Genomic DNA, 16,391 nt, shown 5'->3' with positions numbered 1-16,391 from the left:
CACCTGGGTTCAAAGCAACTGCAGTTTTACTGATGGCTTCTAATTGGGCCAAACGAGCTTTTAATGCCTCAATGCTGGTTTTCATGCTATCGTCGTCCTCTCCCGTCTGCCGCATAGTCCGAATTTCCTTGTCCAGGTCTTTTAGTTTGTCTGCTTGGCCTTCAATCACCTTCTGTAAGTAGGAAAAACGATCTCCGTAAGTAAGAAGTCCACAGACGTTGAAATTTCAATGATAAAGTAGCTTTTACATTTTACTGGTTGCTATTGGAAACAGTCAGCAAGCTTATCAACAGTCTAGCCGAGTTCATATAATGCAGACAGACAGTACATTTTACCTACATGGGATCAATGTGCCTGGTGTAATGACAACACTTCCCAGAATGCAAATCACCAGAGCAAGCTCTGTGCAGACACTGAACAAGCAGGGAGTGTTGGGAGATTTCAGCTCTGAAGCCTGCAGACTTATGAGTACTGCTCTGGAGTATAATACATGATGTAACTCAAGATCAGTACAGGATAAGTAATGTAATGTATGTACACAGTGACTCCACCAGCAGAATAGTGAGTGCAGCTCTGGAGTATAATACATGATGTAACTCAAGATCAGTACAGGATAAGTAATGTAATGTATGTACACAGTGACTCCACCAGCAGAATAGTGAGTGCAGCTCTGGAGTATAACACAGGATGTAACTCATGATCAGTAGAGGATAAGTAATTTAATGTATGTACACAGTGACTCCACCAGCAGAATAGTGAGTGCAGCTCTGGAGTATAATACAGGATATAACTCAAGATCAGTACAGGATAAGTAATGTAATGTATGTACACGGTGACTCCACCAGCAGAATAGTGAGTGCAGCTCTGGAGTAGAATACAGGATGTAACTCGGGATCAGTACAGGATAAGTAATGTAATGTACGTACACAGTGACTCCACCAGCAGAATAGTGAGTGCAGCTCTGGAGTATAATACAGGATGTAACTCAGGATCAGTACAGGATAAGTAATGTAATGTATGTACACAGTGACTGCACCAGCAGAATAGTGAGTACAGCTCTGGAGTATAATACAGGATATAACTCAGGATCAGTACAGGATAAGTAATGTATGTACACAGTGACTCCACCAGCAGAATAGTGAGTGCAGCTCTGGAGTATAATACAGGATATAACTCAGGATCAGTACAGGATAAGTAATGTAATGTATGTACACAGTGACTCCACCAGCAGAATAGTGAGTGCAGCTCTGGAGTATAATACAGGATATAACTCAGGATCAGTACAGGATACGTGATGTGATGCTTTTTACAAAGTGACTCACATGTAAGAAATTAAGGAGGAGATTAATTGAGGAGAATAATCATATTGCACTGGTAGAATCAAGACACAGATTATTAAGGTCAAGAATAAAGCAGAGCGGTTGGGCCAATTCATCCATAGTCATGGTTACAATATTTATAACCCAAGTGCATGAGAGGTACTCGCACCCAAACCACACGCCGGGTATTTCCTGCAAGTTTGGCAGCTGCAAGTAAACCACAGCTGAGCAGTGCCAGCTACAGCACATGGCTGGAATATGAATGTAGGAAGAACATTATAGCACCAGAACTGTGGTGGCCTAACATGGCAATATGACAAAAATTTCACAAATAGCATTTCCCTAAATCACTGAAGGTTTAAAAAATAAAAAAAAACAGTCCCTGTACAAGATGAAGCCTACCAGGAATACAGATACAGGGCTGGGGAGAGGGAAGCGTTTAAGGTGCACATAAAGGGAGTTTTCTGATGATAAACATGGATATAACGATTGGATATTGAATCAATGTTTGATCCTTGGGGGACCGACTAATGGGACCCCCAACAATGCCTAGAATGAGGACAGGTCAGCATTGCAACAGAGCCCATTCAATTAAATTGCAGCCCAGTGCTGGGCCAGGAGTGAGGTCATCTCTGAAAAAAGTCAAAGTTGGGCATTGCACTTGACCCAGGACCATGTCATATTCATTTAAGACCTCAGTGGGTGATGTTTGGACCCTTACCAATCAGGTATCGATGGCAGTAATGATGTATGCTTATGGTTTGAAAAAAAAAAAAAAGTACGACAACCCACTACCCAATCTAAAACTAAAAAATACACAGTGGTGGCCGTGGTGCCAAGTGCCGGTAATATGGTCATGCCAAGTGCCGGTAATATGGTCATGCCAAGTGCCGGTAATATGGTCATGCCAAGTGCCGGTAATATGGTCATGCCAAGTGCCGGTAATATGGTCATGCCAAGTGCCGGTAATATGGTCATGCCAAGTGCCGGTAATATGGTCATGCCAAGTGCCGGTAATATGGTCATGCCAAGTGCCGGTAATATGGTCATGCCAAGTGCCGGTAATATGGTCATGCCAAGTGCCGGTAATATGGTCATGCCAAGTGCCGGTAATATGGTCATGCCAAGTGCCGGTAATATGGTCATGCCAAGTGCCGGTAATATGGTCATGCCAAGTGCCGGTAATATGGTCATGCCAAGTGCCGGTAATATGGTCATGCCAAGTGCCGGTAATATGGTCATGCCAAGTGCCGGTAATATGGTCATGCCAAGTGCCGGTAATATGGTCATGCCAAGTGCCGGTAATATGGTCATGCCAAGTGCCGGTAATATGGTCATGCCAAGTGCCGGTAATATGGTCATGCCAAGTGCCGGTAATATGGTCATGCCAAGTGCCGGTAATATGGTCATGCCAAGTGCCGGTAATATGGTCATGCCAAGTGCCGGGCTTTAATGCCATTGGCGCCTGATCGTATATTCTGCCGTCAACAGTTGGAGTAGCCACACGCAGGAAGGCCCCTAGGAGACTCCCCCCCCCCCCCAAACTACCGGTTGGGCAGGACTGTTTTTGTGGGTTGCTACTTCTGAGCCGATTGTATTCAACTGCCCAGAAAATCCAGAAAAAATGCGTCAGGTGAAATGTCTCTTTAAAGTGACACCTGAGACCCCTTGATTCCCCATCGCAGCTCCATACACGTATTACAGCCACGACTCTTCACTCCAGGGTCTATATGAAGATATGCAAATCTTTTCAGAGAAATTGCCCATTTGAGACGATTGTGAAACTGTCGAGTCAGAACGAGAAAGGTTTGAACCGTGTCGGTTCTTAGTTCTCTCCAGTACCTCATCTAATCACCAACCTGAGAATATCAACCTGATTATTGTGGAGCAAGAAAATACAGACAAATAAAAAAATATTACAACATTTTAGTTTAAAAAAACGTGTAAACTTTTTGGGTTTCATTTGGTAACTCAGTAAAAATCCAATAATCCAGCACAAATGCAACCGCGAGGTTCTGGATTATCAGAAATGCTAGACCATTAGAAGATATTTACCCATGGCCTCTTTCTTGCTGAAACCAACCTGCCATGTCAATGGCGCAAAAGCCACTGAAGACGCAGCAACGTCACCAAAGAGGATGCCACGCCGCAGAGGACGATGCAGCACAGCGCGGATGATGAATTTCGTGGCAACGATGGCGACATCATCATGAAAATCCGCTCTGGGACGATTTTTACCGGATTAGTAAGGGATTCGGGATGACTGGGTGCCAGATTATAGGAATTCCACTGTGTTCCCTACTTTGTCCTCTCATTGGGCCGCATATTCTAGGCAAATTTTTCAGGACTGTCCGGTCACTGTGATTACGTCTTTTATATCAGACCCAACTTGACCCCAAAGCATTTCTCCGAATTGAGATGGAGATCACCTTTAAACACCGGTAGTTTTAGCCTCTTTCTCATCTGTTTTTACAATTGAGTAATGAATGGACCGGTGTGATGATGAAACATGGGGAAAATTTTTGTAAAACGACAGAACTGAAACAAAAATCTAGAAGTGACTGGTCTGAGAAATATTTTACTGCTGCTGATGTTTTCAGGACAATAGGCAGAAATACGAGGCAGTCAACCCTACAACACAAGGTCCTGGCCCAGACATAAAAGCCCCTGAGGGTGACCAATTCCTAAAAAAATTATTGGCAAAAACGATTATAGGAAAGGAACTGCTGAGCAGCCAAGATTTAACTAGGGGAAGCAGTGACTATTTTCATGTGGCCGTCTTATGTTTTTTTGTTGGTCTCCACCTAAATGTATTTAGAAAAAAAAAAAAAAAAAGGTTGTGTCCAGAGGTTGCGGTTGAACCTGGACCCTGGGGCCTGAGGGGGGCCCAAAAGTTCCCTCTTCCCCCCTTTTGGAGTCCATTACTATATAGCATACATGATAGTTTGGGGAGTATTACAATTCATTTTGTTGCAGAGAGACCACGTCATCTACAGAAAGGACAATATATGTGCTGTATCCAAAAAGAAATGTGCAATGTCATAGCACAAGAACCATCAAAGCTTAAGTGGTAAAAAAAAACAAAAAACTTTCAGACTCTTAGGACCAGTTCACACAGAGTTTTTTTTGGCGCTGATTTTGACTTGGAAACCACATCGGAAACCGTGTCAAAAAATGTCCGAAATTGCCTCCCATTGATTTCAATGGGAGGCGGAGGTGTTTTTTTTCCGTGACGGCTTTTAGCCGCTTGCGGGGAAGAAAATTGGCCCGTTTTTCTTGCCGCGGTTCCACCTCTGACCTCCCATTGAAGTCAATAAGAGGCAAAGGAAAAAACGTTTTTTTCACAGCGTTTTTTGCCTGCGGCCATCAATGGCCATGGGGGAAAAAAGAGGCAAGAAGGTGCAGGCAGGTCAAAATCTGGCTCAGAATTCCTCAAAATTTTGTAAAAACAAAAATACAATGAATAAAAAAAAAAAAACACCATGGAAAAGAAAATATGTTACATATGTAGGTGTAAAATCCAATATTGACACGTCCAGATTTTGTGCACTTTTCTGTTGCAGTTTTTTGTTATATAATTTAACAATTTTTTTCGGGCAATTTAAAATTAATCACAAAACTATTTTTTTTCCTGGCGTTTTGAAGTCCTATAGAGAAGACTGTGGGGAAAAAAATCTCTGAAAAAAACCCAAACCCTAACCCCAAAATTGGCTCAAAAACACCACAAACCAAAATCGCAGTTATCTATATATAGTGCTTTTGAGAACACGTGGGCGCACTAAAAAACGCCATTAAAGAAGTCACTAAAAACGCAGCAAAATGCTGTAAGGAATCCAAGAGATTATTAGAAACTAACCCAGAAATGTTTGTATTTTTGACCTTTACCTGTAACTGGTGAATTTTTGCTTCATTGTTTCTTAACAGGTCTTTATGTCTTTCAATCTCCACTTCAAAGTTACACATCTGGTTGTGCAATATCTGGATACTTTTATTCTTTTCGGAGCTTTCGTTTTGTAATTTTGACACCTAAAGAGTAACAAGAAATACATTTTAACAGTCGGTTTGCAGCGAATTCCAAAAGTCATCAACAAGTTACAACCAGAAGATTCCACGTGACGTTACTGGCTGTTGCCGTTTCAGTCTCCTCCATGTTTTATGCAGCTGCCTGTTAAACACACTAAAAAAGTATGACCCAGACACAAAAAACCGTAGTCTGGTATCACACATGCAGTTTTTGTGGCAATTTTTTAAGCCAAAACACAGAGGTGGATTCAAAAAGAGGGAACAGTATTGGTCAAATAAAAAATTTTAGGATACAATTTTCAAGAAAACTTGGAAAGCAGAGATAAAAAAAAAAAAAAGGATATATTTTTCAATCACTTTTTTCTTGTACATTTAGTAAATGTAATAGAAGAAAAAAAGTCTCACTAAATGTTTTTTTTTTTTGTTCTTCTATATAAAATAGAATTTTTTTCTGTTTTTTTTTTTTTTTAAATGCCCACCTAGGAAGAATTCCTAACAGTAACATCACTACATAAATAGGCTAATAAACGAAAAGAAAAAGAAGTAACTTTGTAACAAAAAATAAAAACATTTCTATTTTACATGGTTGAAAAGTTCTGCAGCCAGCAGTGTAAACATTGGAGCTCTTCATTCTGTTTACTGCTAAATCCAGGGACTTCATTAATTTATATTTTATTATACTTTTTTTAAAATTTTTACTTGATTTTATGAATAAACTGCTTTACTTATATAAAAACATTTTTTTTTTACTTTACACCTTTGTATTCTGACCCCAATATTTACACACACACACACACACACACACACACACACACACATAAATATCTGTGTGTGTGAAGTGATTTAACAAGAAATAGAGCAGTAAATATAAAATAATAAAATCTACGAGTTGGAGAAAAGACAGTTCCTTATTGATTGTTGTCTTATACAAACAGGGTTGTGGTCAGACTGGCAAATCCTGGGATTTCCAGTGAATCACAACTATCAAGTTAAAGGAAGCAAACCCCTTAATAACAATCAAAGTCAACAAAAAATAATGACCCTCATCGTTAGTCATTTTTCCATTCATTTAACCGGTGAGAAAATAAATTTAAGAGTCGCGTTCATGCAAAAAAAAACAAAAAACGAATTGAGTTCAAACTTTTTGCCCAAATTTTTGCCTTTATGCATAAAGTTAAAATTAAAAAAGTAAAAAATAAAAAAGTACCTTAGTTTCTAAAAAACTACTCCATTCTTTCATTAAATTTACATGCTGAACAGCGGAACTGGCCTCATGTGCTTTAATTTGCTGGTTTGTTCCCTGAAAGGATAAAAAAAAAAAAAAAAATTAAAAACACTAAAAACAGTGAAAGATATTTATTATTAATAAGGTCTGAAAGTTAAACCGTATAAAAGCAGACAGGCAGAAACTGCGACAAATATATTACAGTGGTGCACGCTGAATGATAAACTTGACGCATCTTGCTTGACATGTTAGACTCTTCTCTTCTGGGCGCCACCTCATGGCTGGTGTACTTTTCAGCAATATTGTGTGCCCAAAAAAATCGTTCATGCCCTTAACAAACTAAGCCCATTTTACTTCTCCTAGCGACACCCCTTTTTCTAGACACTTTCAAAACGGTCTAGGAAGGTGCAAAAAGTGTCAAAAACGTAATTACTTTGGATCACTTCACGTACATTACTTTTTGGCGGCATTTCTGTTAGAATTCTGTTGCATTTTGCTTAGGAAATCTCCCCCGGTATTTATGCAGAAATTGTTTTACACGAGGTGCATTAAAGAGGAACTCAAAGTTTACCAAGTGATCTCATGTTCAGACTAATATTCTGTATCCAATATTATATTAGTTATATTCTTGTATATAGGGGCAGTATTATAGTAGTTATATTCTTGTATATAGGAGCAGTATTATAGTAGTTATATTCTTGTATATAGGAGCAGTATTATAATAGTTATATTCTTGTATATAGGGGCAGTATTATAGTAGTTATATTCTTGTATATAGGAGCAGTATTATAATAGTTATATTCTTGTATATAGGGGCAGTATTACAGTAGTTATATTCTTGTATATAGGAGCAGTATTATAGTAGTTATATTCTTGTATATAGGGGGCAGTATTATAGTAGTTATATTCTTGTATATATGGGGGTAGTATTATAGTAGTTATATTCTTGTATATAGGGGCAGTATTATAGTAGTTATATTCTTGTATATAGGAGCAGAATTATAGTAGTTATATTCTGGTATATAGGTGCAGTATTATAGTAGTTATATTCTTGTATATAGGGGGCAGTATTATAGTAGTTATATTCTTGTATATAGGATGCAGTATTATAGTAGTTATATTCTTGTATATACGGGCAGTATTATAGTAGTTATATTCTTGTATATAGGGAGCAGTATTATAGTAGTTATATTCTTGTATATAGGGGCAGTATTATAGTAGTTATATTCTTCTATATAGGGGCAGTATTATAGCAGTTATATTCTTGTATATAGGGGGCAGTATTTTAGTAGTTATATTCTTGTATATACGGGCAGTATTATAGTAGTTATATTCTTGTATATACGGGCAGTATTATAGTAGTTATATTCTTGTATATAGGGGCAGTATTATAGTAGTTATAATCTTGTATATAGGAGCAGTATTATAGTAGTTATATTGTATATAGGGGCAGTATTATAGTAGTTATATTCTTGTATATAGGGGCAGTATTATAGTAGTTATATTCTTGTATATACGGGCAGTATTATAGTAGTTATATTCTTGTATATAGGGGCAGTATTATAGTAGTTATAATCTTGTATATAGGAGCAGTATTATAGTAGTTATATTCTTGTATATAGGAGGCAGTATTATAGTAGTTATATTCTTGTATATAGGGGCAGTATTATAGTAGTTATATTCTTGTATATAGAGGGCAGTATTATAGTAGTTATATTCTTATATATAGGAGCAGTATTATAGTAGTTATATTCTTGTATATAGGGGGCAGTATTATAGTAGTTATATTCTTGTATATAGAGGGCAGTATTATAGTAGTTATATTCTTATATATAGGAGCAGTATTATAGTAGTTATATTCTTGTATATAGGAGCAGAATTTTAGTAGTTATATTCTTGTATATAGGAGCAGTATTATAGTAGTTATAGTCTTGTATATAGGGGCAGTATTATAGTAGTTATATTCTTGTATATAGGGGGCAGTATTATAGTAGTTATATTCTTGTATATAGAGGGCAGTATTATAGTAGTTATATTCTTATATATAGGAGCAGTATTATAGTAGTTATATTCTTGTATATAGGAGCAGAATTATAGTAGTTATATTCTTGTATATAGGAGCAGTATTATAGTAGTTATATTCTTGTATATAGGAGCAGAATTATAGTAGTTATATTCTTGTATATAGGAGCAGTATTATAGTAGTTATATTCTTGTATATAGGGGCAGTCTTATAGTAGTTATATTCTTGTATATAGGAGCAGAATTATAGTAGTTATATTCTTGTATATAGGGGCAGTATTATAGTAGTTATATTCTTGTGTATAGGAGCAGTATTATAGTAGTTATATTCTTGTGTATAGGGGGCAGTATTATAGTAGTTATATTCTTGTATATAGGGGCAGTATTATAGTAGTTATATTCTTGTATATAGGGGGCAGTATTATAGTAGTTATATTCTTGTATATAGGGGCAGTATTATAATAGTTACATTCTTGTACATAGGGGCAGTATTATAGTAGTTATATTCTTGTATATAGGAGGCAGTATTATAGTAGTTATATTCTTGTATATGGGGGCAGTATTATAGTAGTTATATTCTTGTATATAAGAGCAGTATTATAGTAGTTATATTCTTGTATATAGGGGGCAGTATTATAGTAGTTATATTCCTGTATATAGGGGGCAGTATTATAGTAGTTATATTCCTGTATATAGGAGCAGTATTATAGTAGTTATATTCCTGTATATAGGAGCAGTATTATAGCAATTTTATTCTTGTGTATAGGGGGCAGTATTATAGTAGTTATATTCCTGTATATAGGAGCAGTATTATAGTAGTTATAGTCTTGTATATAGGGGGCAGTATTATAGTAGTTATATTCTTGTGTATAGGGGGCAGTATTATAGTAGTTATATTCTTGTATATAGGGGCAGTATTATAGTAGTTATATTCTTGTATATAGGGGGCAGTATTATAGTAGTTATATTCTTGTATATAGGGGCAGTATTATAGTAGTTAGTCTTGTACATAGGGGCAGTATTATAGTAGTTATATTCTTGTATATAGGAGCAGTATTATAGTAGTTATATTCTTGTATATAGGGGGCAGTATTATAGTAGTTATATTCCTGTATATAGGAGCAGTATTATAGTAGTTATATTCCTGTATATAGGAGCAGTATTATAGCAATTTTATTCTTGTGTATAGGGGGCAGTATTATAGTAGTTATATTCCTGTATATAGGAGCAGTATTATAGTAGTTATAGTCTTGTATATAGGGGGCAGTATTATAGTAGTTATATTCTTGTATATAGTAGCAGTATTATAGTAGTTATATTCTTGTATATAGGAACAGTATTATAGTAGTTATATTCTTGTATATAGGAGCAGTATTATAGTAGTTATATTCTTGTATATAGGGACAGTATCATAGTAGTTATATTCTTGTATATAGGAGCAGAATTATAGTAGTTATATTCTTGTATATAGGAGCAGTATTATAGTAGTTATATTCTTGTATATAGTAGCAGTATTATAGTAGTTATATTCTTGTATATAGGAGCAGTATTATAGTAGTTATATTCTTGTATATAGTAGCAGTATTATAGTAGTTATATTCTTGTATATAGGAACAGTATTATAGTAGTTATATTCTTGTATATAGGAGCAGTATTATAGTAGTTATATTCTTGTATATAGTAGCAGTATTATAGTAGTTATATTCTTGTATATAGGAGCAGTATTATAGTAGTTATATTCTTGTATATAGTAGCAGTATTATAGTAGTTATATTCTTGTATATAGGAACAGTATTATAGTAGTTATATTCTTGTATATAGGGAGCAGTATTATAGTAGTTATATTCTTGTATATAGGGGCAGTATTATAGTAGTTCTATTCTTGTATATAGGGGGCAGTATTATAGTAGTTATATTATTGTATATAGGGGTAGTATTATAGTAGTTCTATTCTTGTATATAGGGGGCAGTATTATAGTAGTTCTATTCTTGTATATAGGGGGCAGAATTATAGTAGTTATATTCTTGTATATAGGGGCAGTATTATAGTAGTTATATTCTTGTATATAGGAGCAGTATTATAGTAGTTATATTCTTGTATATAGGGGCAGTATTATAGTAGTTATATTCTTGTATATAGGGGGAAGTATTATAGTAGTTCTATTCTTGTATATAGGAGGCAGTATTATAGTAGTTATATTCCTGTATATAGGGGCAGTATTATAGTAGTTATATTCTTGTATATAGGGGGCAGTATTATAGTAGTTATATTCTTGTATATAGGGGGCAGTATTATAGTAGTTATATTCTTGTATATAGGGGCAGTATTATAGTAGTTATATTCTTGTATATAGGGGCAGTATTATAGCAATTTTATTCTTGTGTATAGGGGGCAGTATTATAGTAGTTATATTCCTGTATATAGGAGCAGTATTATAGTAGTTATAGTCTTGTATATAGGGGGCAGTATTATAGTAGTTATATTCTTGTGTATAGGGGGCAGTATTATAGTAGTTATATTCTTGTATATAGGGGCAGTATTATAGTAGTTAGTCTTGTACATAGGGGCAGTATTATAGTAGTTATATTCTTGTATATAGGGGGCAGTATTATAGTAGTTCTATTCTTGTATATAGGAGCAGTATTATAGTAGTTATATTCTTGTATATAGGGGGCAGTATTATAGTAGTTATATTCCTGTATATAGGAGCAGTATTATAGTAGTTATATTCCTGTATATAGGAGCAGTATTATAGCAATTTTATTCTTGTGTATAGGGGGCAGTATTATAGTAGTTCTATTCCTGTATATAGGAGCAGTATTATAGTAGTTATATTCTTTTATATAGGAACAGTATTATAGTAGTTATATTCTTGTATATAGGAGCAGTATTATAGTAGTTATATTCTTGTATATAGGGACAGTATCATAGTAGTTATATTCTTGTATATAGGAGCAGAATTATAGTAGTTCTATTCTTGTATATAGGAGCAGTATTATAGTAGTTATATTCTTGTATATAGTAGCAGTATTATAGTAGTTATATTCCTGTATATAGGAGCAGTATTATAGTAGTTATATTCTTGTATATAGTAGCAGTATTATAGTAGTTATATTCTTGTATATAGGAGCAGTATTATAGTAGTTATATTCTTGTATATAGGGGCAGTATTATAGTAGTTATATTCTTGTATATAGGGGGAAGTATTATAGTAGTTCTATTCTTGTATATAGGAGGCAGTATTATAGTAGTTATATTCCTGTATATAGGGGCAGTATTATAGTAGTTATATTCTTGTATATAGGGGGCAGTATTATAGTAGTTATATTCTTGTATATAGGGGGCAGTATTATAGTAGTTATATTCTTGTATATAGGGGCAGTATTATAGTAGTTATATTCTTGTATATAGGGGCAGTATTATAGTAGTTATATTCTTGTATATAGGGGCAGTATTATAGTAGTTATATTCTTGTATATAGGGGCAGTATTATAGTAGTTATATTCTTGTATATAGGGGCAGTATTATAATGGTTATATTCTTATATATAGGGGGCAGTATTATAGTAGTTATATTCTTGTATATAGGGGCAGTATTATAGTAGTTATATTCTTGTATATAGGAGCAGTATTATAGTAGTTATATTCTTGTATATAGAGGGCAGTATTATATTAGTTATATTCTTGTATATAGGAACAGTATTATAGTATATCCTAGCCTATATGGGCCTTATACAGTAGGCATATTTCTCTCATAGAAATGCATCTGCCACAGATCACTGCAACAAGCTGCAATATGTTTTTCGATAACAGGTTAATTGTTATGGGTCTGTCAGCTCACTGCTATGAATGCAGCTCTGCAGAAATATGATAACTAACAATCAGTAGAAGTAAAGCAATGTACATTCAATTTTCCATTGAGTCAATGGAGCTATTTAAAACAATAACCTTGCCTCAGAAGCCAACCAATTATATTTTCTACCCTTGTTCCTGAAGCAGCAGCAAATTTTTAATATTTGGGAACATTTTCCATAGCGTTTTATGCAAGTAATGGAAGGGAAATAATGAATTTACCTTTAGTTCTAAAATATAAGGAACACTAACCTTAAAACTGCAGCCATAGCGTTTAAAACTACAGTTACTTGGGGCATTCACACATTCTGATAAATGAGAATTCAGCTGCAGCGAGAGGAAATAAAATGAGTATTTTGTTATAAAAATAAATAAATGACACAGAGGTACAAAAAGACAGTTGTAAAAATTCCATAAAATACAAGTTTCTTTAGAGAACAATGCAAGCACAAGGTCACAAATATAGAGCAAGAATGCTTCTGTCTCTCCTCCATGCTTTACACTGCAGCAATGCTTGCTCAGAGCTGCTGTGTATAAGTCAGTGTACGGAGAACTGATTTCCATTACGGTAAGAGCAGAATGACTATAAACTAATTATAACAATTATGTAATTGAGAAAACGTGCTGATGTTCTGTGTCTTAATGAGGATGTTTTCACAAGTGCCGTTTTGATGTAATTTTTTTTTTAAGACAAAACTAGGCTCTCATTAAGACCCAGAACATCACCATGTTTACTCAACGACGTAATAAAACCCAATCAATTACAAAGCAGCATCAATTAAAGAGATTAAACAACAACAAAAATGGAGCGTTTTCCAAAACTAGAATCTGCAAGCGTTTAAAAAAAACGCACCAAAACTGCGCGTGTGAAGTTACCCAAACGCTGTGTTCACATTGAGTTTTTGTTGTGTTTTTTTTTTGGTTGATAAACTCCCATATCTCAATAGGAGCTAATCAACGGAAACCAAAATACACGTTAAACGCAAAAAAAACGCACCGTGTGAACCCAGCCTAAGGTTGGAGGCCTAATTAACCAATCGATTTCGGTCATCTTATCAATTTAGTTTAGATAATCTTATCCAATAATGAGCATATTGGAAGTGGATGCCCAGGAAACAATGAAAAAATCGGATATTTTAAGGTGTTTTTTTTAAAAATGAACCATTTTGTAGTATGAACTAGACAAAAATGACATTTCACCCCCTTAAAGCTCAGATTTGGGTTTAATAAGCATCCATTATTACAAATGTTGCCTCCAATTATTTTTTTCTTGAAACAGCGCCAATCTTGTTCATGGCTGCATCTGGTATTGCAGCTAAGCACCATTCTATTGAAATATATCCATGAGCTGTGTCATTTCAATAGGATTTGGCTGCAATACCAGACACAGCCTATCGACAATAGTGGCGCTATTTCTGGGAGAGAAAAAAAAAGTATCCCCTTTTTTCTAATCAGACAACACCTTTAAATGTCTGCATAGTCATAATATTCAACCCCAAACTCCATCTCCAGGACCTCGGGTGATTGTCTTTAGTTTTCTACATCTCTCCAATGTGTACACAGGTGCATGACCTAAAACTATGGAAGACATACGTTCCATATAAATAGCAATGCACCTACCTCACTTCGCAATAAACTTTTTACACTGCATTTATGAGGACAGGACACCACGACTGATGGGCAATCCATGTCTTCATGCTTCTGCAAAAGACAAAAAGTAAGAACTATCAGACTACATAAAACACTTGCTAGGGCATCCTTCAGATTGTGACTCACTCCATTCATAGAATACAGTCTGCAGTAAACACATGCAGAATGCAACACAAATAAGAAAAAAATAAAATCTATGCACTGCCCCTTTAAGAAAACTTCCATCTATGCACTGCCCCTTTAAATCTGCATTATTAAAAGGATAATTTTTTTAATGGCCTTCCTTGAAAACCATTACAAGCTTACCTTCCCTGCAGCAGCTGTTATACACCTCTGCACCCCGTCGCCAAGCAACCACTAGATTTCCTGTTTGGGTGACCACCACTTTCTTACATGTGGCTACCTGCACAAAAGTGGTCACAGCAAGTTCTATCTGCTATAACAATACACAGCAGCTCTATGGTACACAGACTTGTTTTCGGTCCCTCTCACTGAGGCGCAACTTCTGGATAGAAACATACGAAACAAGACGGAAATGTCACCGCTTTTGAGCGGCAATGGCCGGGGCGGTTTCTTACGACAGTTCCTTATGGGCTTCAGTATTGCAGGTCAGCGTTGGGCCAAGTATATTATATAAATGAAATCTTTACAGAACAAAGTTGCAGGTGGTCGCCTGCGTCGTCTTATCACTTTACCTGCATTTCGACCAGGGGTACTTGGTTTTTGCAGTACTGACACGGTATTTCTCTGTATTTGCATGTCTTCTCTATGTGGTCACTGAGATCCTTACGAATAACTTTTTCTTTGCAGTCCGAACGAGGGCAAGAAAGTTCTTCAAACTGACAATCACTTTTTAAGTGTATCTGAAATGTAAACGCACAAAAAACATTATGAATCGGTCACTAGGACGGACACACTTTACCTGCTGTCTAATTATTATTTATTTGGGCAAAGGATCGTGAAAAATCTACAATTCCGCCCAAAATTTTGATGCATAAAATACAAAAAGGTCTACGGCCACCACGTCATCTTCCAACGAAAAGACGGAGCCAAACGAAGTATCTGAAAAGCAGTAAAGTAAGAAGCAGTAAATTGATAATCCTATTACAGAACACACAGGGGCCGCAAAGAAGTTTTCTGCCTTTTGCACCAGGTTCCCCCATAACCTAGACCGACAAAGAGATCCTTGGACCTTAAGGCCATGTCCACACGGGTCGGATTTGCTGCAGATCACTCCAGAGCAAAATCAGAGTAAGAATCTGCACCGAATAATGCAGATTTGGCGCGGATTTGTTGCTGCGGATCAAAAATTCATGCTTTTGAAATATGCAGTTGCCGTTTTTACTGCGGATGTGCAGCGGAGGTCAATTTCCATGCGGAAAAAAACCTGCAGGATGTGGATAAGATTTTTTAAATCTCATCCACTTGCCTGCTACTGTAATTCGTAATCGTCCCTTGTGGACTTACCCTATCTCCTCCTCCTTAGCTGTTGACCCTGCTTGTTTGCCGAAAGACTGCAGTAGACCACTAAGTTTTATAATCAAAGTGCCGGATTACACTACATATTGATTATTCTATAAGACTCAGGGTACAGACACAGGTAGCTGCCCCTGTCCGGGCCAAAGTGTGGCCTAAAACCGGGCCAAAGTGTGGCCTAAAACCGGGCCAAAGTGCTTTTTTTACCGCAAATCCACACGGTTTTCAAATGATGTTTATTTGCCGCCTCGTAGGTTTGTACCCTTATCGTCTGCTGTATTTTTTCAGTTAACAACTGTACACCAGCAATCGACAGCCAAGGTAGTCCAAGTTATCTTTTCCAATATAGGTTATAGGAAAACCTCGTAAAATAGGCAAAAAAAACGTTTTCTGTAATTGTACTCGTAATCGGATTATGAATATACTGCTTATATCTTTACTGCTTCTAAGATACTTCTCTCGATTCGTTATAGAAAAAGGCCAACCCGTAACTCACAAGTTTTTGTTGAACTACAAGTTTCTACATGCCCTGGCAGCAGCTGCTTGGTATTAGGTGCTCAAAATGTGTAAATGTTTGGTGTTAAATATTTGCTAAATAAAATCTTCAAGACTTACTTTCTAAAGAAATTGGATTAGCTATTCAACGAATAAACGATTTGTTAGAATGTATACAGAGGTTGTATGTGGTCAGGTGGAGGACTGCAATGGGGTCTACGGTCATCTCCATTTAACTTGTCACGCGGCACCGAGTTCTGTTGATTTTTTTTGCTTCGGCCACATATAAGTAAAAGATAATTTTAGTCTCCTTGTCTGGAGTGAAAAAC

At 36.0% G+C, this 16,391-nt stretch overlaps 1 protein-coding gene across 1 annotated transcript in view; it reads right to left on the bottom strand.

The window, feature by feature from the left end:
- The window catches only part of TRAF3 (TNF receptor associated factor 3), a 101,225-nt gene that overhangs the window by 3,170 nt on the left and 81,664 nt on the right, over positions 1–16,391 (bottom strand). Inside the window, exons 5-10 of the mRNA XM_075843621.1 lie at positions 14,787–14,954; positions 14,062–14,142; positions 12,694–12,768; positions 6,550–6,642; positions 5,205–5,345; positions 4–172 (exon numbers count right to left, since the gene is read on the bottom strand). Coding sequence (XP_075699736.1) covers positions 4–172; positions 5,205–5,345; positions 6,550–6,642; positions 12,694–12,768; positions 14,062–14,142; positions 14,787–14,954 — 727 coding nt within the window. The remainder of the gene's footprint in view (positions 1–3; positions 173–5,204; positions 5,346–6,549; positions 6,643–12,693; positions 12,769–14,061; positions 14,143–14,786; positions 14,955–16,391) is intronic.

Source organism: Rhinoderma darwinii, chromosome 12, assembly GCF_050947455.1.
Source record: "Rhinoderma darwinii isolate aRhiDar2 chromosome 12, aRhiDar2.hap1, whole genome shotgun sequence".
NCBI lineage: Eukaryota > Metazoa > Chordata > Amphibia > Anura > Rhinodermatidae > Rhinoderma > Rhinoderma darwinii.
This window is presented reverse-complemented; position numbering and strand designations above follow the sequence as displayed.